At 47.6% G+C, this 21,057-nt stretch overlaps 2 protein-coding genes across 2 annotated transcripts; both read right to left on the bottom strand.

The window, feature by feature from the left end:
• Positions 1–1,166: 1,166 nt before the first annotated feature.
• slc35e3 (solute carrier family 35 member E3) lies at positions 1,167–5,327 on the bottom strand. The gene is made up of 5 exons (XM_036520437.1): positions 4,656–5,327; positions 4,136–4,246; positions 3,795–3,953; positions 2,620–2,702; positions 1,167–1,749 (listed from the first exon to the last, which is right to left on the bottom strand). Exons 1-5 carry the CDS (start codon positions 5,055–5,057, stop codon positions 1,563–1,565), a joined length of 942 nt encoding a protein of 313 aa, XP_036376330.1. The 5' UTR covers positions 5,058–5,327; the 3' UTR covers positions 1,167–1,562.
• A 733-nt stretch (positions 5,328–6,060) lies between these two features.
• Positions 6,061–17,494, bottom strand: nup107 (nucleoporin 107). The gene is made up of 28 exons (XM_036520128.1): positions 17,362–17,494; positions 16,833–16,921; positions 16,180–16,272; positions 15,833–15,939; positions 15,523–15,652; positions 15,002–15,105; positions 14,413–14,540; positions 14,026–14,074; positions 13,284–13,355; positions 12,960–13,048; positions 12,647–12,725; positions 12,178–12,291; positions 11,981–12,071; positions 11,419–11,498; positions 11,062–11,121; positions 10,578–10,723; positions 10,362–10,410; positions 10,203–10,272; positions 9,857–9,972; positions 9,694–9,732; positions 9,445–9,595; positions 8,941–9,053; positions 8,705–8,807; positions 8,157–8,317; positions 7,475–7,600; positions 7,192–7,305; positions 6,739–6,906; positions 6,061–6,248 (listed from the first exon to the last, which is right to left on the bottom strand). Exons 1-28 carry the CDS (start codon positions 17,367–17,369, stop codon positions 6,141–6,143), a joined length of 2,757 nt encoding a protein of 918 aa, XP_036376021.1. The 5' UTR covers positions 17,370–17,494; the 3' UTR covers positions 6,061–6,140.
• Between the last annotated feature and the right edge of the window lie 3,563 nt (positions 17,495–21,057).

Genomic DNA, 21,057 nt, shown 5'->3' with positions numbered 1-21,057 from the left:
CACAGAGTGGAAACACCCATCCCAGACAGACTGTACTATGTGAGCCAAAAATGGAACACTGCAGCCTGTGTGCCCCCAGTTCTCTCCCCCCCCCCCCCCCCCCCCTCAAAAACACACAGGCTTGTGCTCGAGTTTCAGACTCCTTTTAAATGGCACTTGCCAGGACATATTCTTCCTTCAAAGGAAACCAAAAATGTCACTGATCATACAGCGGAGTGCGCCCTGTAATTTAGTACTCACTACAAAATGCAGGGTTTAAACAAGGGGGTGCAGAACTCCAACCCTGAAGGCCTGAAGGGTGTCTGGTTTTCCTCACAAAAGTTCTTAATGAGCCAATTAAATCACTTATTTGTTTGGAGTTCATCAGACTGGACAAAATTTCTTGCCTTGCTTTTCAAACACTGATGATACAATGATGATTATAAAGCCTTTGGGAGTGTGGCCCTCCAGGACTGGAACTGTGCACCCCTGGTTTAACACATAAGTAACGACAAGAGTAATTAGACTAGCCCTCTCCCACTAGCTGTTAGTCACAAGACAGGACTTACTGACACTGTGTATCACTTCAAGAGTAAATGAGCTCAAACTGTCATGGCTTATCTGCTGAACATGATTAAATTTTTTTTTGTTTAACGTGTCTAAATGTGATACCAAAGAATCTTCCTTTTCTCTTGGTTGCAGTGGGCTGGAAAGAGAGTATGCAGCAGAACTGTATCCATATAATGCACAGACATGTTTTCCGCCACCTAATTAGAACACATACCAGAACAGTGTGCGAAGGCTATACAGACCATTCAATACCAGGGGAAAGGGGAAGCGGTGGCCAAAAACTGCAGGTGTTGGATAACTTCACCTATCAAAACGAACTTCACGTGCTCCCCGTAACCTTTCTGGTTAAACATTCATGAAAAATTCCACGAGTAGATGAACCTTTACAGTGAGGTCATGTCAAACAATTGGAATGTGAACACGCAGACATTCCAATCTTGAAGTAAAGTTACTGTTTGGGTCATAAGTGAATTTGGTACTTAACAGCTCAGTAGTCCTCCCTGATTCTATAGAGGATCTCACTTTTACTCCCTGCACTAAGTTGTCTCTTCTTGTATACTAAACATTTCTGCACAAGAATAAAAATTCAACAAAATATATTTTATTGAAGAGCAGGGCATATGGCAAAAAATCAGCCACATTAAATAATAAAAAGAAAAAACAAGTTGCTATACATTTGGACTGTGCTGGAAGCAAACCCTTCAGCTGCTTCTCGTTGTGATTGTACAGGCACAAACACCTCTTGCAAAACTCCTTGATTATCATGACACATTTTATGGAGCAATACTACTAAAGTCCGCGTTGCAGGAAACCTGGTCTCCAAAAACAAACAAACAAAAAAAACACGTTCCCCTTAAAATCCTGTACAGTTTTCTGCACACAAAGCGCAGTTGATCCAATCATCATCTACTCATCCCCGCTCTGTGAGCCTGGCCAGCTGGGTGCCTCTCTATCTTCCTGGTTTCCTGATGGGGTTGATGCCAGTCTGCCTCTGTGTGTTGGGCAACCGGCCTTCAGGGGCGCTGGGCCAGCCGGCTCTTGCCCTCCTCCTGCTCGGCCAGTTTGAAGTGGGTGTAGGCCAGGATGCCCATCAGGGTGCAGAGGATCCCCAGGCCCTGGTGCAGAGACAGGGGGTCCTGGAACAGCACATAGCCCCCCAGCAGGGTGATGCAGAACTTAAAGTGCCCAAACATGTTATAGCTGTTGCGCAAAAGTTAAGGTGCTAATGCCAGTGTGTTCTGAGCCAGTGATGTCTATGAGTACAGCTTTATCACTGCTTTAAAATGTTTTTATTTTTTATATCATCTAAGTCCTAAAAAACACGAGACTATTTCATCTTCTGAGTTGTGAAATGTTTAGCTCTGACCATGGCGTGTGGTGTTTCGAAAGCAATGTTGAATTTATTACATTGACCGCGAGAAATATGAAGAGATGTTTTTGTAGGACATCTATCCTTAAAGTGTCTGTCATAAACCCACTGTGATCCATTCAACAGCTGAATGAGACATGCCTCTGCTATTCACAGTAGTGGGCAGATGAGAAGCCGAACAATGACTGGATCTCACATTAACAAACGGCTGTGACATTCGGCATGCTCCCAGGATCTGTCTACCTCCTCACGTTGACTCTTAGCACTAGCACTGAACAAAGAGGTACATAGAAAAAGCAGAAATCACGCTTGCATCCAGAGCTGGTGTAGGTGCAGGGCAACAATGAGTAATAAAACAAAGGAAAAAGAATGCATCCTTACACTGTTTAAATGCTCCTGAGAGCTTTACTGCCTGACAAAGACCATGTAGGTCACAATGTTCTTTATTGCAGTAAATCGCTTGGAAGCCAGTACCAACAGCTTTTAAACTTCGAGCGGGTGATCTTTTTTTGCTTCTGCTTTCACTTCTTTTGCTTTTTTTTCTTCCGCATAAATGTGTGCCTCTGCATGAAACCTCCTAATCTGACCTTACTGTTGTAAGTTTCATTTACATTTCTAAAAGAAGGAAGACCCCCCCCCCCCCCCACACACACACACACGTCTGGGGCGTGTCTCTGACACCAGAGAAAACAGAAGGATACGTGACAGGAGAGGTGTTCCCGATGATCCAGTAGATTGACAGGTTTACCAGGAAAGCGATGACCCCTGACATGAGCACCATGACCTGGTAAAGCAAAAGGTTGACAAGCACGTGTTTGTTTTTTCCACTCTCAGCAAGTCCACATCCACAGGTGAACGCGTCTACCAGAATCGTCCATGTGGCAAAAATAATATTCTGGCAAATCTATGGCATGGAGATAGCTTCCTGCTAGGGGCGTGATAAATGTTAGGCAAACAAAAGATTTAGCTAACACGGCAAGATATTTGCTCTGTGGAGCATTATTGCACAGAGAAATGCAAGTTCAGACATGTCTATTTTCAAAACAATTGCTAACATGCTTTGTGTGTGAGGAGAGCAGCCCTGTCAACGGGATGGCATTCTGGAATGGCTGGACCATCTATCCCCCCACCCCAGTCTGTAAGAAAGACTACAGAGTAACCAACAGCGCGGTTCTCTTCAATCATCATCCACTATCACCAGTCTGACAACACAAAGGCCACAGTCTGTGTGACTGGATCCATCTCGTCCAGGCCCAGCGGTCCTGTCAGGGCCTCTTACCCCTCGCTCCACATCCAAATGGTTCACTATACAGACACCAGAATGGCAAACCGCCTTTATTGCAGTGACGCTCTTAGAAACCCTGATAGCACCTCCCTGCCCCACCACAGACCACAGAATCCCACCTTTTAGAAGAATGTCAAATTACTTTTTATGAAACAGGAGAATATTACCGTGGCCTTACCTCACCAATTAATGGAAGAAAGGAATATTGCATTTCCATTAAACTTCTTCATTTGGCGACACTCTTAACCAGAGACACTCACAAACCAAGGAACATAAGTGTCTACACTAAGGGCACACACAGAACTGCACAGACATTGTAAGAACAAATCTGAACAAACATGTCAATGCACAAGCTACAATAACCAGCGACATACTATAAGAAATGTCAATGTAAAATGCCCCACTCATACTTCAATACTGAAAACCGTCAGTAATGTAACTTAAGTGCAATATATAAATTAGTGCTGTAACACAAGGAGCTCTCCCTGTGTGCTGCTGTTGAGTAAACTAACACGGGGAATTCCTGTTGCTGATATTTGTTCTCTCCCCCCCAACGAGGGGAGGGAAATCTGGAATCTATGTGGGGCTCACCAGCGCAGGGAAGGACCAGGGTCCGAAGATGCCCCCCTCTCCGGTCAGGGGTTCGAAAAAGGGCACCAAGACGAGCAGGAAGCCAGAGGACATGGGGGCCTGGTAGTAGAGCAGCTGCATGGAGTTCACCTGCAGCTCATGCTGCTTGGCTCCCACCCACTGGGGGACAGAGAACAGGGGGCAGTCAGGGAGGGGAAGGGAGAGACAGGCACATGGAGAGGCCCGCATCTCTAGCTGCTTATCTCTGATAGGCCTTTACAACAGGGGTCCATGTTCCGCGACACACTGTAATGTCAGTGCGCAAGGAGCACACTCATGGCAGCGAAGTGCTGGGTACTCACCACTTGGTACAAGGAGGTAACAAAAACACCCAGCGTTGCAAAGACGATTCCCAGCAGGTTAAACCTCACATCATAATAGGAATTGAGTATAACTCCTAGAGTGATGGGGATCTGCAGAGAGGACAGACAGCCAAGATGACATAATTCTCTGGTAACCAATCAGAGAGAGCTAACGTTCAGCAGGAAGGGAAAAGCACCATTAATACACTGCTGCTCAAAGACCACCTTGTTAGATAAAAGTGGCGGTCTTATAGGTCTTGAGAAAATGACATTTCAACGAAATAGTATTTTAATTTGTCATGTAAATAGAAAACAATAATGCCAACAAATGTCAAATGACATAGCTTTAAAAAATATTCAGCTGGGGTAAAACTGAAACGTGTAATCAAAAGGCTGCATGTAAAAACCAAAGAATGGACACTATAAGAGACGTTACTGCCTATTCGTGAGCTGTCAAAACAATGAATAGTCATTGGAGCAAAATGTATACGTTTTTGCTCCAATGACTAGTTTTACTCACCAGCGTCAACTTGATCTTGGTGGAGAACGTCTTCCTGTAGTACACTGTTTGAATGACAATAATAACTGGCGTTGTCATTGCTTTAGCAAGCTGGTAAGTACCTATGGTGTTGTTCTGAAGGGAAAGGTTTGTAAAAACGACGAAGCCACAGAAGCTTAGAGCCAGGAGGACAATTTTGGTTGGCCGTAGGCTCTTTGGCGAAAATATGTCCATCTTTTGGCATACATAAAGTCCTAGCCATGTCACCACGAAATGAATCAACGTCAATGTCATGTTTGGGAAACCATAATGCACGTAAATCCATTTGTTGATGAACACGATGCATATGGACGAAAGTAAGTTCACCAACAGTCCTGCAACGATGCGACTGTTCCCAAAAAGGCGAGCGAGTCGAGCAGCCATGCTGAGCTAAATTCCCTCTAACGTTAGTCACAGTCGTCCGTAGTTAAGTTCTCAGCTCCTCAGTTCCCCAAATTCGCAGGAAAAGATGTCTCCGGCCGCCTCGTATCTGACAACGCGCTGGTCCTCGATCTACGAGCTTCTGACCACGGTTATGTCGAGGAAACAATGTGTCACATTCTGGATGTGTATGACCCCGCATAAAAACCGCACGATGCATTCATATTTACAGCGCCTGCCGATTGTATGTAGAAAACTCTTTCATTGAGCCCAGTGACGTCACAAAAAGCGCCACTGTCGAGCTCCAGCGACGGGAGTGTCGCCACGTCAGTGCTCTGCAGCGGCCACTAGCGGTCAATACGATGAACTGACAAAACCGAATCGTTGAGAAAAAATATCTGACACACTGGGCGAAGTGACGCTTACTTCATAAATTAGATTACGCGATTACGGCAAATGTTTCATAGAACATGACCATTTCAATGAACTTAAAGTTTATTAACAAAGGCACATTTTTTTCTTTCGTAACAGCAACGATTAGGGAATTAACACCAAGAGCTAACCCTGCGATTTATCTGGTAAGACCCTGTGCAGTTATTTCCTAAACCTAGTCCTTGTCACTAAACGCCGTCATACATCGGCCCCACCTCACTTCATTTAATTCATGAGACTGGAATCCAGCTGTATCCAGTGGGAGTGAACTGCAAGGTAATGATTAAAGCCCATATATTTTCAGGCTTTGCCTTTCGACTGTGAGCATCTTATCCTGAACACTTGTAGAAAAGGATCCACAAGATTGTTCTGTGTGTTTCCTTAAAAACGGTGAGAATTTCTCAATGTGTTCTCTAAGGAGGGTATGCGCACATAAAATCACACAGACTCGTATGCTGACAAGCCATGGGGATGACTTTGTCGCATAGATATACAAAGAAAAAAAAACTTTATCAAAAACAGATTTCATTCAAAAGTTACAAACCTTTATTGGATACAAAATACAGACCGATTACCCAAATTTATTTTCAAACACAGATACAAAATAACCCAAAATAGAGACAGATGTTCAGAGCCATGGTGTCAGGGGAGGTGTTAGGACTGGATCTCATAGCCCAACGGGTCCAGCCCTCGATCCAAAAGGAGCAGAGACGACTCCCGCAGCTTCTGCATAAACTTACGCAGCTCCTCCTTGGAGAAAACCTGGAGATGACGACCAGCAAGGCAAGGGTTCAGAAGGATTTGTTACAAGCAACTATCCCCGTGAGCTGACTCAGGATCAACTGGCACAGCCTTGATCATAACCCCAACAATTCTGTGTAAAAAGCTGAACCTGATCTGGGGTCAGCACTCTTGGAATACTACAGATCCACAACTGTCAGGAGTACACTTGCAACTGTGAACGGAGAACTCCAGTACTACACCGAATTTAGGCAAGATACTCTAAGCTTTCCCAGACCATTCTGTGACACACCCACAGCTCAACTGCCTTTATGTTGTGGCCTGTATTTCTGCACTGTCCCACCACCACGGCAGAAGAGAGAGCTTTGCAACTCATGCCCATGGGTGGCTTGTAGTTATTATTCCAATCAGTACGCAGGCTAGTCAGAGAAATGACTGGTTGCCTATGAGCTGGAGATGCTGACACTAATGATTGGCTGTAGTGGTAGGTGTGGCTGGAGTGTGCTTGCACCTGGTAGAGGCGATGCTGGTCGGAGGCGATGATGTCAGCCAAGCGCAGGCTCTCCTGGTGCTGGTCTGTGCTGTGCAGCACGGTCTGCAGCAGGAAGGTCATCATGGGCAGGCAGAGCCGCCGCAACAACGCCATCTGGTGGGAACGCTCGGGGTCCTCCTCCGCATCCTATAGAGTGCATTCATTAGCACAAACGCACATACTGCCAGCAACACATCGGCAGTACATATGCTCACATTAACACCGAGTACGCTAAGGTACACAGACATCTGTGCATATTAACACAGACTTCCACATCACTTCTCTTATGCTCCCCCCACCCCACACACACACACACACACACACACACACACACACACACACAGAGCAAAGTCAAAACCAGAGGTTCTTCTCTCGGCTTTGAGGAAAGATGTTTCAGTCTGACAGGAGGCTCCCAGGACGCTACCCTCTCACCTCCCGGACGTCCACCATCCAGCCCCCGTCCACGAACAGCAGCACGTTGTAGATCCTCTCCTTCACATCGTCAGTCAGGGACTCCAGACGGCCCTTCCAGTTGTCATATTCCATCTACAGGGAGTGAGAGGGGACAAAAATACGCCTGAAGCGAAGGGAAAGGCCAAGCACTAATTTGGGATCAGTCCGATTCCATAAGATGGACAAAACACCCAGAGAGCACAAGAGGCTGTTTCCACCTTCCTCATCTATTAGTGTGAGAACAGAACTGGCACATACTGACCTTGTACTCCTTCTCTTTCATGTCGTGGGCCACCTTCTCTGTGAACTTGGCCTGGGGAGGGAGCGTGGGCTTTTGTGGGGGGGAGTTCATGTGCTTGAACCACTCATTGAAGGCCTCGTGCGCCTCCTGTTACCACAGAGACAGAGCAGGGGTCAGGAGAACGAAGACCTCGCTCAGATCCAAAGACCATATCATGCAAACGCCTCAGAGGATTCCAGAACTGAAGGAAAGTCCTTAAAAAAGAAGCCATGATTGTTTTCCCTGTTGCAACATTTTATGTCGGGGAAATATGAATGGTTTGTCATGCAGGAGGGAGAACACACACCTCTGCTAGCGAGGTGAAGACTGTCTTAAATGCAGATTTAAAAAAAAGGCTTCAGGCCAGCCAGTGTGTGTGTGGAGCATTTCCTCATGTTGGGTTAATGTTCTGCTGATAAACTGAAGTCCAGTTGTACTTAGCATAAATGGAAAAGCAAGCAGTGAGGTGTCAGAGGAACATGGGCAGTCTGGTGAGTGATAAAAAAGTGATTTTATATGCCACTCAGTACAAGCTTTCACCCCGCACAGTCAGGCAGACATCTTGTTGAGAGCAGCTGCAGAAGACCTCCTGCCCTTTCTGTTAAATACTATTGGTCAAACACACCAGCCAATCAGAGTGAAGCAGGAGTGAGGGGGTTCTCACCAAGTAGGCACGGATGCAGAGGTGCTCGCGAATGGCGTTTGCGTCCTCGGCGGGCAGGGGCGTGTCCATTCCTTGCTCCTCCCACTGCCTGTAGATCTCTCGCATGGAGTCCTCAGGGACCTTGGCGAAGACAGCCTTGGCAGCATCGTGCTTTCTGGAGCCTGACGGACGTATCGCGGGTAGGGAAGACAGTTTAGAGGCTTACACCTGGCAGGCAAGGCTGCCTGTCGCACCTGCACTGCCAGCAACTCGGAAACATTCATCCAAATGTGAAGGATTATCTGGTTTATCCTTCACAAATGGAAATGTCAGCTCACCGTGGCAAAGCATAATTCGTACCTTGTCTCTGCAAATACGGTGAGTGTACTTTATCAACAGCATGGCACTTCAGTGCTGCAAGCTTGCCAAAACAGTGAAAACGCAGGGGTGAAAAAACAAGCTTTCTGAGAAAGGTTTGCACTTTTCTCTCTTCACAGCCTGGTCCCAGTTGCTCTGGGCTGTGCTACCCCACCCTGCCCAGGAGGGGGCAGTCTGACTGACTCACTCACCCAGGAACCTCCTCATAATGGCATTGCTCTGCTTCAGGGCCTCGGCGCGCTGGGAGGGGTCAAACACCAGCCAGTCGATGACATCAATCTTCCGCATGTCCTCCTGAGAAAGCAGGGGTGTGGTTACTTAGCATTGCGCTTAGCAGTAATTTCCAAAAGCACACCTGTGCGTCTGTGTGTGTATTTACGTGTGTGTATATGTGTGTATGTGTGTGTGTGTGTGCACGTGCTTGTACCTCAGTGGTTCCTGTGTCCAATGCAGGGGTGAGGTCATGGTGTGCAAAGTCATCCGTGTCCCTCTCTCTGACGTTCTCCACCAGAGTCTTAGTGACAGCAGCCACCTCCAGTCCTAGGAACCATCACAAGACCACAAGCTCAGGCCAACGGGGGAATCTCCTGTCACCAGTGTAATCAAGGAGTACCTCTCAAATATTAACCTGTTCAAATTCTAACTCGGCCCTCTCTGTTCGAGAAGCCTCAGGTGGTTCTGGATCAGGGCTTGGAGGCAAACCTTCGCTCATCTACATCTTCCTTGTCCATCCTGTCCTCTTTCACATGCTTCAAACTAATTTACCCCTCTTCACTCTCTCTGGTTACCCCCTTTCCTTCTCTCTGCCCCCCACTCACTGTCACACCCATTTTCTGTAGCTCCTCCCTGTTTTAGTCTCTCCCTACTGCTCATTGGCACCTCCTCCCTTTAACCCCTCCCCCTTCTCCCTGGCTCCTCCCCCCTCACTCACCTGCCTCCCGGGCCAGATCCAGGCAGTGCTTGCGCTGCTCCGTCTCCGTCACTGACTCCAGGAACTGGGCGTACTGGGCCACCGCCATGTCCGGGGGCAGGTGGCTGACATAGAAGGCGATGAGATCGACCTGCCTTCTACTGACCAGCAGCTGGAGGTGAAGGGGGAAGTAGGTTAACCCACAATCTTTTAGTCCTGGAGTTTGGACTCGCTTAAAATGATATAATGAAGAAAACGCATGCAGCATACCTGTATGTAAGCCTTCAGAACATCCACAGATACCTCCTCCTGCAACAAAAATGGTGGTCAAGTGTTGAGAGCAAATGTATTGAGAGTGCATGTACTTTCATGTACATACAACATTATGTATAGACAAAGCGGGTGCAGGTTTGGGTGAGGAGGAGGAGGGTACCTTGAGCTGCATGCCCAGGCTACGGTAGAAGAGCAGCAGGTGTGCCATGAAGCGCAGCAGGTGGGCGGGCAGTGTTGACCCCCCCGCCAGCCAATCACTGAACTCGTCCACCAGGCCTGCAGAGACAGACACAGATTAACACACACGCACGCGCACATGCACACGCACACGCACACAGAATATACCTCAAACAGGCACACACACACATACAGTGTATCCCTCAAATCAACACAGAGCAACTCACACACAAACTATGTGCCGCTAACAGACACACATCACATTTCAGCAAATCAGCACCCAGTACATGTGTCTCTATCCACACTGGAGACATCAGAACCCTGCGTACCATCCAGGTCCCCCAGGATGACGAACTTCTGGATGATGTGATAGAACTCTTTGGTCTCCTCCAGCACCCTCTGCGGAGAAGAGCACCAATCAGTCACCTGATCAGCCCGCACAGGTCATTTACGGTTCACTGCACAGCGCGCACTGCAGGTAAACGCACCTTTGATTCTGTGGCTTGCAGCTCCTCAAACACCTTCTCCAAAGTCCAGCTGAAACGAAAGGCAACAGTGAAAGCCGGTTCGCCTCCTGGCACCAGCAACATTGAAGCACTGTGAGTGGGAAGGGGAATGACTGGCAGGGGCCTGGGGCCTCCTGACGGCCCCACTGCACTGCCCCTCTCTGGGCAGGGGGCTCTACTCCAGGCCGGGGCTCTTACTTGGCCTCCAGGTACTCCCGCGGCAGCTCCTCCAGCTCCTCGCTCCCCATGCCAGAGGAGCGCACCTCCTGCTCCACCAGCGTGTCCACCAGCACGCGGAGGTACGCCCACACCGTGTCCTCCCACGACTCGCACACTGGGAGCAGCTGCAGGGGGGGAGAGGAGCGGTCAGAAACGCGCACACACGCACGCACGCACACGCACGCACGCACGCACACAAACCCCGAAATGGTTTTATTCATTTTTGCTCACTGATTTAAAACACTCATTAAATTTCCTGTGGAAAAAATTCTTGACTGGTTCAATGTTTTAGTAAGAGACCACCGTGTTGCTGTAGTTACATGGTTCATGAAGCCTCACTTTCCCGTAACAAAAATGCAGTGCCCTCGTTCCTTTATAGTTACAGAAACACAATGGTTAAAAATGTAAACCTAAATACTGTTCAGCTGACTCGGGATCAGTTCAATAGTGCTAGGATTGGTACCTGTTTGAGGTTCCCACTCAGGGCAGCGTAGATCGCGCGTTCGTACCGGTTGAACTGCTCCTGGAATACGAAGTAAACACAACCTCACTGAGATACAGGGGTTCACAGCTGTAGTCACTGCCATGTGCAGCACAAGAACCCATAACTAACAGCTCTCTGTTAGAGCAGGTCATGTTGAAAAAGACAGAGGCTCAGCGATAATCTGTAGCCAGCCCTCATTTTCACCACTGGATAAAGCCTTTTCCAGCTCCTGCACACATATGGAGTGAACAGGCTGGGTGACTGAGCACAGGGGTGTGTGGGGTGGACCGGGAGCTGACACAGATGTCACCAGCAGGGCGGCGCTCTGCCTCTCACCTCCTCTGCCAACCTCCAGCAGCACACCTTCCACACACAGCGCTGGGGGTTCCCCTCCACGGGCTGCAGCTCCACCCCTCCTGGACGCGCGCACACACACACACGCACACACAGGAACACATCAGGACCGCACAACGGCACTCCACATAAAAAGACACCTCAAGACACCTTCATTGGCTCTATGAGGAAAATAACTCCAGGGAAAGCGCTTGAATGGACATACTTTACATTTATATATCACCCCACCCCAGTATAACAAATTTACTTAGGGTGTGTTAAGCATTTCCTGTGCTCTCTGTTAACATTCATAATTACTGACTAAAGTCACATTTTTTGAGACAATTATATCAGAAATATCTTAAACATTAACTTCATTGCAAGCTGTTCTCATCTCCAGAGCACATCTTTCAATACACTGAACTATGGAGGAACCACTGAGTTTCATATCACAGCAAAAGAAAGGTGTCTGGGAGGGATACTTCTTACTGAGCGGATAAAAACAACACATGGACAAACAGACAGAATCTGATTGGACAGTGTCTGTAAGGAGGCGGGGCATCACCTCCGTTGATGTTGGGGTCGTGGTAGAGCTTCCAGCCTTCCAGCGTCGCTGCCCTCCAGGCCTGACCACAGCGCTTACAGAGCCTCTGTGCCTGTGTGCGGGAGACACACACACACACACACACACACACACACACAGGGTCAAAGACCGGGCCGTCTGTGTGAGGGAGAGCTGCTGTAGGGGTGACCCCGCCTCACCTCCTCCGTCATGCCCGCCCGCACCAGGGTGAACAGGTACTTCAGCAGCCGGGCGTCGTCCTCCCGGTCCAGGTCAGCCAGTGGGCGCTTCTGTCTAATCGGGGCGTCGGGGTCCTACACACACACGCGCGCACACACACACACACACACACACACATGACACCACTGCATCTCAGGTACACTGTATGGAGATCCACTAGCATCTCACTGTTCTGTAGTTCCAGAGTCTAGATTTAATATCATTGTTACCAAAAATATTTATGTTCTGGCATTACATGCATAATTATCATAGTGTCATGTTAGTGATCTGGGTGCATAATTGACAAGCAAATATATAAATCATAACCTCGTGCTACATACTGCTTTACCGTGTTACTAAATGGGTATGGTGCAGCTGAGCGTAAACGGTCAGCGTGGTGTGCTGAGAACATAAGCTGTCCTGTACAGAGGCTGAGGACTGCACTCTTACCAACTCAGTGACCAGGGGCCTGTTGAAGCCCGTATAGGAGATACTTCTTCTCTGCTTCAGGGTGTGTAGGGTGTTCTCCCTGACGTGCCACACACAGACACACACACACACACACACACACACACAGACACACACACACACACAGACAGACAGACACACAGAGCTGGATTTAGAAACGGTTTCCACTGTGTGTATGACTATGAATTTACAATATAAACAAGGTAAGTTCAGAGTTTCACCACACTTCAAGACAGTTATCCTTCCACAAATCCTGCCTCCACACAGGGAGCTGCTGACAGGAAAAGCTGCTTACCAATACACGGACTTGGCATGGAACTCTATGTTGTCTGCAAAATCCGCCACTTCATCTTTCGCAATGCTCTCCAGCCAATCGACCACAAGCTGAGAGAAAAACAAACACCACAACCTCAGTAATCTAAGGTGTCAAGCAGCATTACATAAAACATAGCTGGGATTTAAGGAGCCCAGACGGTGCCATGCAGACGTTACGTATAAATATAAACAACACATCCCTTTTGTCTGAACCTGAGGAGTCCGTTATAACTCTGACAAAGAAGGCAGATTACCCAGAAGGCAGTCTGGCGGAAGTAGGGGTGTGGACAGGAAGTGGTCTTACCTGACTCTGCCGCACCACTGAGTCCCTGTGGAAGAGCTGCTCCATCACCACCTTCTCACTCTCACTAGGAGCCTGAGGCAGAGGGAGCAGAGGCACACACAGTCAGTTATCTCCAACAGCACACACACACACACACACACACACACACACAGGCACACACACACGTACACACACGCGTACACACACATACACACACACGTACACACACATACACACACACGTACACACACACATACGTACACACACATACACAGGCACACGTACACACACACATACGTACACACACACACACAGGCACACGTACACACACACATACGTACACACACACGTACACACACACACATACACGTACACACACGTACACACACACACGCACACACGTGCACACACGCGTACACACACACACAAGCACAAACACACACACACACACACGCACATACACATGCACACACACGTACACACACACACACACAGGCACACACACATACACACACACGTACACACGCACACACACACCCAGCACAAAGGAGCCTGCTACAAACGTCAAACACACAAAATCGCCACGCAGTTACTCACCCGGCTCACTATTCAAACACAACATGGTCAACAACCTGGTGCACTGACTGTGTGCCTCTTTCTGCATGCACACTGTGGATGTTTCCCACAGTACACGCCAGGACAGCAGCGCCCGGGTAACACGCAGACGACACACAGAGCAGCGACTCAATGCGGCTCCACTTACCGCCACATCCATCATGATGTCATCCTCCAAAGCAGTCTGGATTCTGTCCCTGCAGACAGATACTCACGTTAGTGCATGTCCAAACTCTAATGCATTACAAATAATGAACATTTACTCATGTGTAGGGGGTCTTTGATGTGTTATTTATACTAACGTCTTCAAGCAGGTACACACTGAGACTCGCAATGTCCAATGCTATCTTAAATGAGAACAATACCTGTATTAGTAATAAAAATAAAGACGATGACAATAAGAAGAGTGAGTGTAATCAACACCCTATTTTAACGAAGGTCTGAGATTTATATTTATCAAGTGTGCAAGCGAGGACGACGGGATGCACGGACAGGCAGGCAGTCCGACAGACGGACCGCAGACGCGCAGACTCACCTGTAGAGGGAGGTGACGAGGCGCCAGGTCACCATCTCCTGCTGCAGCAGCCACTTGACGCTGCTGGTCTTGGAGAATTTCTGCTGGCCGGGCGTGGCCCTCAGGACCAGCCTCTGCAGCACGTCCACCTGGGCAGACACCACAGCACAGAGAGCAACAGTCACTACAGCTGCTACACTGCAGACGGACAGCATGACAGCAACTTTGAAGAATCTAAATGATAAGATTTGTTTTGATTTGTTTCGTACATTTTTTTGGTCACTGCATAATTCCATTTGTATTATTTCATAGTTCTGATGTGTTTACTATTATTCTAAAATGAGAAAAATAGTAAAAAAAAAAAAAAAGAATAAAAGTTGTGGCCAAACTTTTAAATGGTACTGTAGCTTTGCAAATAATTACCTATGCAGCTTTGATTACAACACAAATGACTTGCACATTTTTGGCCACAAGGTTTTGGCTTTAGGGCAACAATCATGTTCTGCTAGTTCAGGGAACGAGGAAAAATTAAGGCATAAAGGCATGGCCAATTCATTTTTTCGCAATGCATGCTGGGACAGCAGGCAGAACCAGGGAGGAGTGACCGCACCTTATCTTGACAGATGGTTTCGTACTCCTCGAGCAGCTCAAACACAGCACTGGAGGAGTGTCTGAGATAGGACTGCAGGAACTCTGGGAACAGGCTCATGGCAGCTGCAGGAGACACACACAGACAAACAAACACACACACACACACACTCTGCAATTAGGATTCAAGCTGTCACACACATTTCATTTCCACTTTTGGGGAATGTTTTTGCTGGCCGCAAAGGACACAGTGCAGTTCCGCACTGGTCTGGATGCACGCGAGCGTGCGCGAAGAGTGTGTGCTAAAACACTCTTGTGCGTTCTGTATGCACTGTATGCAGGCGGCCTGTATCTGCATGAGGGAGAAAATATACGATGTCTGTAAACGAGGTGAGCGTTTATGTACATTTTTGTCTGCATACGTGTAATCTCCAGTATAGGTACCGTATCAGAACGTGGTGCATGTACATGTGTAGGTGCAGTACATGGGGTCTTTATACAGGTATATGTATGTACGTATATACAGTCTGTGCTGCCACTGACCTGCCTCTCCAGGGTCCTCCTCCTTCAGCATGACTGAACTCATGTTGACCTCGTCAGTGATGCTGGCGTCTGCCGCCACCGACGCAGGGGAGAGGTACGGGCTGTTGGTCCAGTCACTGTCGTCCAGAGTCTGAGAGATCAAGCAGGGTGAGAGGGGACAGCTCCATTACGCACACGCACACACAGTGCGTTTCATCATGCTTCACAGCAGGGCTGCCTGGGAAGCCACAGTTCTTACATCACCTCTCAAACCCTACGGCGGCCCTCTCGTGACCTCTGACCCCAGGCAGCAGCCCCTTGGATGGCTTACCATGCTCATGCCCAGGGGGCGGGGCGTGTGGATGTAGCGTGGCGACCTGCTGCCGGTCCCCAGGATGGCCGACACGTCGGGGTTCCTCAGGGCGCTCCTGGGAGTGACTGAATTCAAAAAGAGCTTTATTAACTTTCCAATGTGTCTCAAAGCATGGCCAAGGGGACACTCAATACCGTCTGCTGGCACTGGAAACATCTATCAGCCAAACAGTCAAGAAGAGGGGAAAAAACTGTCAGTGTTTAATTCAACTTCTCTGTAAGACAAGTTGAAGGAGAACAGAGAAAGGATGAGAGTAAGATGGGGAAGGAGAGAGAGCTGAGAGAAGAGGAGTCTGAGGCACTCACACGTCTGTTTGAAGAGGGATCCAGGCGTGTGGCGCAGCAGGGGACGGGCGGGGGTGATGCTGGCACTGGGGGAGTCATCGTGAGGAGAGGGGACTGGAGGCCAGTCAAGGAACACCTGTGATGGTGTATTGTACATACCCACCATCTAACATAACATCACAGCTATGCGCCAAATGACACATCACTACCTAGGCAACCTCAGCACCACGGATAACCCCACTACACTGCTGCAACATGACAACACTGTCACATGAATACAGAAACACTTTGACAGCTTTTCCTTCTGCTGGTCTACAGAGAGTGGGAACACCCCTTTCCAGCTCCAAGCCGTTTGTCAGTTTATTCTGCCTGACAGCTGAAATAACCACCAATCAAAGCTTGCTGTTATAATTAACCCGTTCATACAGATGTACACTAACTGAAGCAATTCGGGTTAAACACCCTCGTCCAAGGGTGCTACAGCCGTAACCCACCTGTAAATCTAATCGTCACCCTTGAGGTTACGAGCCCTGCTCTTCACCATCCTACCAAGCTACTGCCTTGTCACACGGAACAAAATCTCATGATCCCCCATCTAGGCATAAGAACCTAGCCAGCTAACTGTGAATCGTTACTGACTGTGCAGTCTGTTTTTATGTCGCTTTAAAGGATACAGGCCACCTTTTTGTGGCTGCTTTTTCTGCGAGCAGCGCGGGTCACCTCGGTGTCCCGAACGATAGGTGACAGCAACGCATTTTGGGCCCTACGAAACGGATCAAGGGACAGACAAGTTACAAATCTGGCAAACTTGAGTTAGATAGGAAGATAATTAAATAGACATGGTTGTTGATGTATTCTCTAGCGAGGAAGCAAGCCTCATATTATTATTTTTAGCTACCTAGCGAGCTAACTCGTTGGCCAAGTTCATCATCACACAAGACTAGCCAACCTAACTTACATTCATTTCCATGTTTTTCGATATTACCTGTCCATACTAACAAACAGCAGATGGGTTAGCTAGCTACTAACTAATATTTAATATGAGAAGAACAAAACCAGGTTTGGTGTATGGCCTTTCCCCGGCGTTAATCCACATGTGGCACTTATGAAGCTAATGGATTTTTTTTTTAACAGTACTCCATATCCAACGTTTAACATAAAACGCGGTGACAACGGTTTAAATTCTCATTATAAATACGTTACCAGTCCATGGCTCCAGCATTTAACTCCAGCCAACGTAATGCACTTGGATAGCTAGCTAGTCCGCTAGCAAGATTAGGTAGCTAAAGTTAACTGCGCTTTCCCCATTCCCGCTCGGCCAGGGCATACCAATCGATCTCAGATGTAGTCGATTAAAAGGTATGAAATTTTGTTTATTTTGAGTAAAATTACTCTGCCGTACAGAACTAAAGCATCATTTTACAAGAAAGCATCAAATATAATAATGTATCTTATACGTGAAAAAGATTAAACGTTTGTTTTAAATTCCACTCGATTTATCGGAGTGCATCGACCAAAGAAACAAGAAAAACAAGAGGGTACGCCACTGACTGACTATTTCTTAGTGCGCCACCTGCTAGCTAATAATGGTACTGCAGAATTTGATGGTCGTCAATTAAAAATTGAGTAGATTTCATAGGACACGACAAATCTCGAAAATTTTGGTATCATCGCATGGTATCTTGCATGAACAAGTGAAAATAAATTTTGATAATTTGTCACTAGGTAGTGATCATAATTATTAATTCATTAAATACTATTTGATCAATATTCATTTTATCGGTTTCATTTCAGCAAATTTCATAAATAGTTGAACAATATTAATGTTAAAGAAGTAGACAGCAACTGGCTTTTTAAAAATGTCCAATGTAACCAAATTCTCTCATCTCTTGTTAACCAAATTGGACATATTTTAAGGAGCATACTGCCACCTGGTGGCCGTTATGAATGGGGAGTAAACGCTTTAAAAATATTCCCTTCCTTTATTTAATCAGAAATAAATTCTCAGAATTCAGTCATATTATAGTGATTCTAGTTCAACACCAAAATGAGATGTAGAAGAATGACCACACATAATCGTAATACAACTTTATTTTTTCTAAAAAAGAAAAAGGAAGAGTAGCAGGAAGATAAGTATGGCTTTGGAGACAGTCTGTGAGGGGTTTGTCCTGGCTCTGCTTCCCTCTGTCAGAAGAGAGTCAGGATGCACCTTTTGACCTACAGTGTAAGAAGGCCGCGCTACACCCATACACATGAAGGCAAGCTGTTTAGCAATATTCACACCACGGCACTATGGCAGTGTGTGCCATACGCCTCCATCCAAGCCAAGTTTAACACTGTGTGTCTTTGCTGACACCGTATAACAGAGACGCATGATGGTGTGATGTCAAAGACGGCATTCTGACGGACCGCTGTATAAAAAAAAAAAGAGCCATCCTCATGGTGAGGCAGTAATTTATCTGCTGGCTCTTCCTGGACGCTGAGGGACGGAAGCCCTCCATCAGCTCTCAGTGTTTCCTGGCTGCCCAGAATAGCACCGCAATGCAGGCCTCTCCAGGATGTGGTGAGCGTGAGGGGTGCATCCAGACCTGCTGTGTGGGAGGGGGAAGGAAGACCCACCCTGCTCGGTTCCTCCATCCGAACCGCTCATCGGAGACTGTGTGTATGTGTGTGTGTGTGTGTGTGTGTGTGTGTGTAACTCCTCCCATCTGTCTCTGCCAGGTCCTGGACCAATGGCGTCGCCCGCTGTATTCTGCCGAGTCTGGCAGACGCCATCTTCATTGAGCCGATGATGTCACCACGAACAGTTACATGATACAGTGAGATACACATACGCACACACACGCGTGAACACACCTGTGTATTTACACGTACACATACATGCAAACGCATATGCACAGACACACATTCACACACGAGAAGGGGCGTGTTGTAGTCCTTGTCCCTAATTTGTCCCCGCTGGCCCCGCCCCCAAGGTGAAGCCTGTTGCATTCCCGTGGCCTGCAGATGAAATTCCAGCCACATCCCAAATACCTACCAGGCCTTCTGCTGAGTACCTCTGACACACTTCAGACATACATAAAAGTCAGACACAGCTTGTATTCCCAAACACTGACCCTATTTCAGACTCTTCACCACCACATAATGATCAGCTTTGAGGGTTCTGTTTGCGGAAGATGATACTGGATCAGTTGCTCAGGGCAAGAAGTACCTGGAGATCTTGTAGAATCTCACATTTCACATTTCTGTGGAAGGTGTCCTCAGATTGTAGACCCAAACACTGAACCTGGATCAGCTGCTGAGGGAAGAAAGTGGCTTCTCCGGTCCAATACAAGGTCTGCCAGCTGTGCCATTTCTGTGATTCCACTCACGGTGAGTTCGAAGGTCATGCTTCAGCACCGCACGCAGAAATCTGAGGGTCACTCCCGAGAACCCCATGTCTACACCATCAGAGTCACATCTAGTTTGCAGCAGCAGGCCACACCAGTTGACAAATTCATGAACTAGGACTGAGAGCAATGAAAAGCTCTTTCAGGCACACTTACAAAGCACATGTGGCTTTTGAAATGGAGTGTCTCATTGAAAATATTAGGACCGTCTCATCCAGTTGCTGGTCACATTCTAATGCTGACATTACCACAAACACCTTTTTTTATTGTTGCTTATGATTGAACAGAATATATGGAGGGGTTTTATGCAGTGCAGAGTCCCTGCTCATACATTTTTTCCAGTGAATTTCCAGCAGCATGGCCTGGAGGCAAGAACATGTGAAATAACTGAAAGTCTGTCCCCCGCTAGCTGCATGCCAGTCCAGTATCAGGGATATCTGCAGGCCTATCAACAGGACGCAATTAATTACCGACTGCCTGGCAACTCCTGCTAAACAAGCCGTAAATTAGAACCAGCCATCCAGTGCTGGTGACCTCTGCTCCTTTCCTAAACAGGAAAAAGCGAAAACCATCCCTGTCGGGCCGCGACCGTGTCCGATAAACAAACGCGTTTCCCCGGAAACCGCCGCTGCGCTGCTCAACTTCCTGTCCTTTCAGGCTGATATTTCCTGCAGCGGGACAGTGCCGAAACAAAGGAAGGGCTGGGAATGGCTCAGGCAGATGTGCACAGCTCAGAGCTCACTGCTATTGGCCCTGACCTGTGCGTGAGCCTCGGTCTGTCTGTCCCCACCCACTAACACCTGCTGCTTGCGTTATTTGCTGTTTATTTTACGTGTAGTATTACGACGTGTTTTGGATTCTGTGATCTAGTGACTGATGTATGCTAGTGTAGTTGACTTCCCTTGTCTAGTCAGGTTGCACAAGTTAACTTAGGATACCCTTGAATAGTGCCATGAATAGGCTTGAATAGTGCCATGCTCAGATTCACTGGTTTGGGAGTGTTGTTAGCCTGGTCTGACACTGTTGCTCATTCCACCTGAATGGATACAATTCTGTTCTTTTGTGTTGGAAGTCACTCTAAATGAATGTAATGTAATGTAATGTAATGTAATGTGTGACACAGGAAAGGATCCTGTCTGCAAGCGGGACCATACACAGCAGAGCATGTTCACTACAGGTAACTCGAGCCCTGCACCCTTTGCCACTACACACCATTTTATCCGAATAAGGCTGCATATCCGAACCATGAGCACAGACGCAGTAACTCCATGCTACAGTGGATTTCAGGCGACTTTTTCTGGCTCGTGATCATCGCATAAATTATCTCCATGGTCATCTCAGCCTGGCGCTGTGGTTATTCTGCAGAGGAGCAGCCCAGCCAGTTCAGAAGGAGGAAATCTCAGTCCCGCTGGCAGGGCTGTGATTGGCTGGAGGCTCGTCACATGACCACCTCAGCAGAGCCATGGAGCAGCATGGAAGCTCATAGCACTGTCAGCACTGAATGAAATCC

Source organism: Megalops cyprinoides, chromosome 25 (genome assembly GCF_013368585.1).
Source record: "Megalops cyprinoides isolate fMegCyp1 chromosome 25, fMegCyp1.pri, whole genome shotgun sequence".
NCBI classification, from domain to species: Eukaryota; Metazoa; Chordata; class Actinopteri; order Elopiformes; family Megalopidae; genus Megalops; species Megalops cyprinoides.
The sequence above is the reverse complement of the archived record's forward strand: the minus strand, read 5'-3'. Positions and strand labels throughout refer to the sequence as shown.

Coding starts and splice junctions, on each gene's coding strand:
- slc35e3 (XM_036520437.1), bottom strand. CDS start 5,057: ATGGCTGCTCGACTCGCTCGCCTTTTTGGGAACAGTCGCATCGTTGCA. Junction 4,247..4,655: donor CCAAGATCAAGTTGACGCTG/GTGAGTAAAACT, acceptor TCCTCTCTGCAG/ATCCCCATCACTCTAGGAGT. Junction 1,750..2,619: donor GGGAACACCTCTCCTGTCAC/GTATCCTTCTGT, acceptor TTTGCGCAACAG/CTATAACATGTTTGGGCACT.
- nup107 (XM_036520128.1), bottom strand. Junction 14,075..14,412: donor CTCGTCACCTCCCTCTACAG/GTGAGTCTGCGC, acceptor ATCTGTCTGCAG/GGACAGAATCCAGACTGCTT. Junction 9,973..10,202: donor CATCCTGGGGGACCTGGATG/GTACGCAGGGTT, acceptor CTGTCTCTGCAG/GCCTGGTGGACGAGTTCAGT.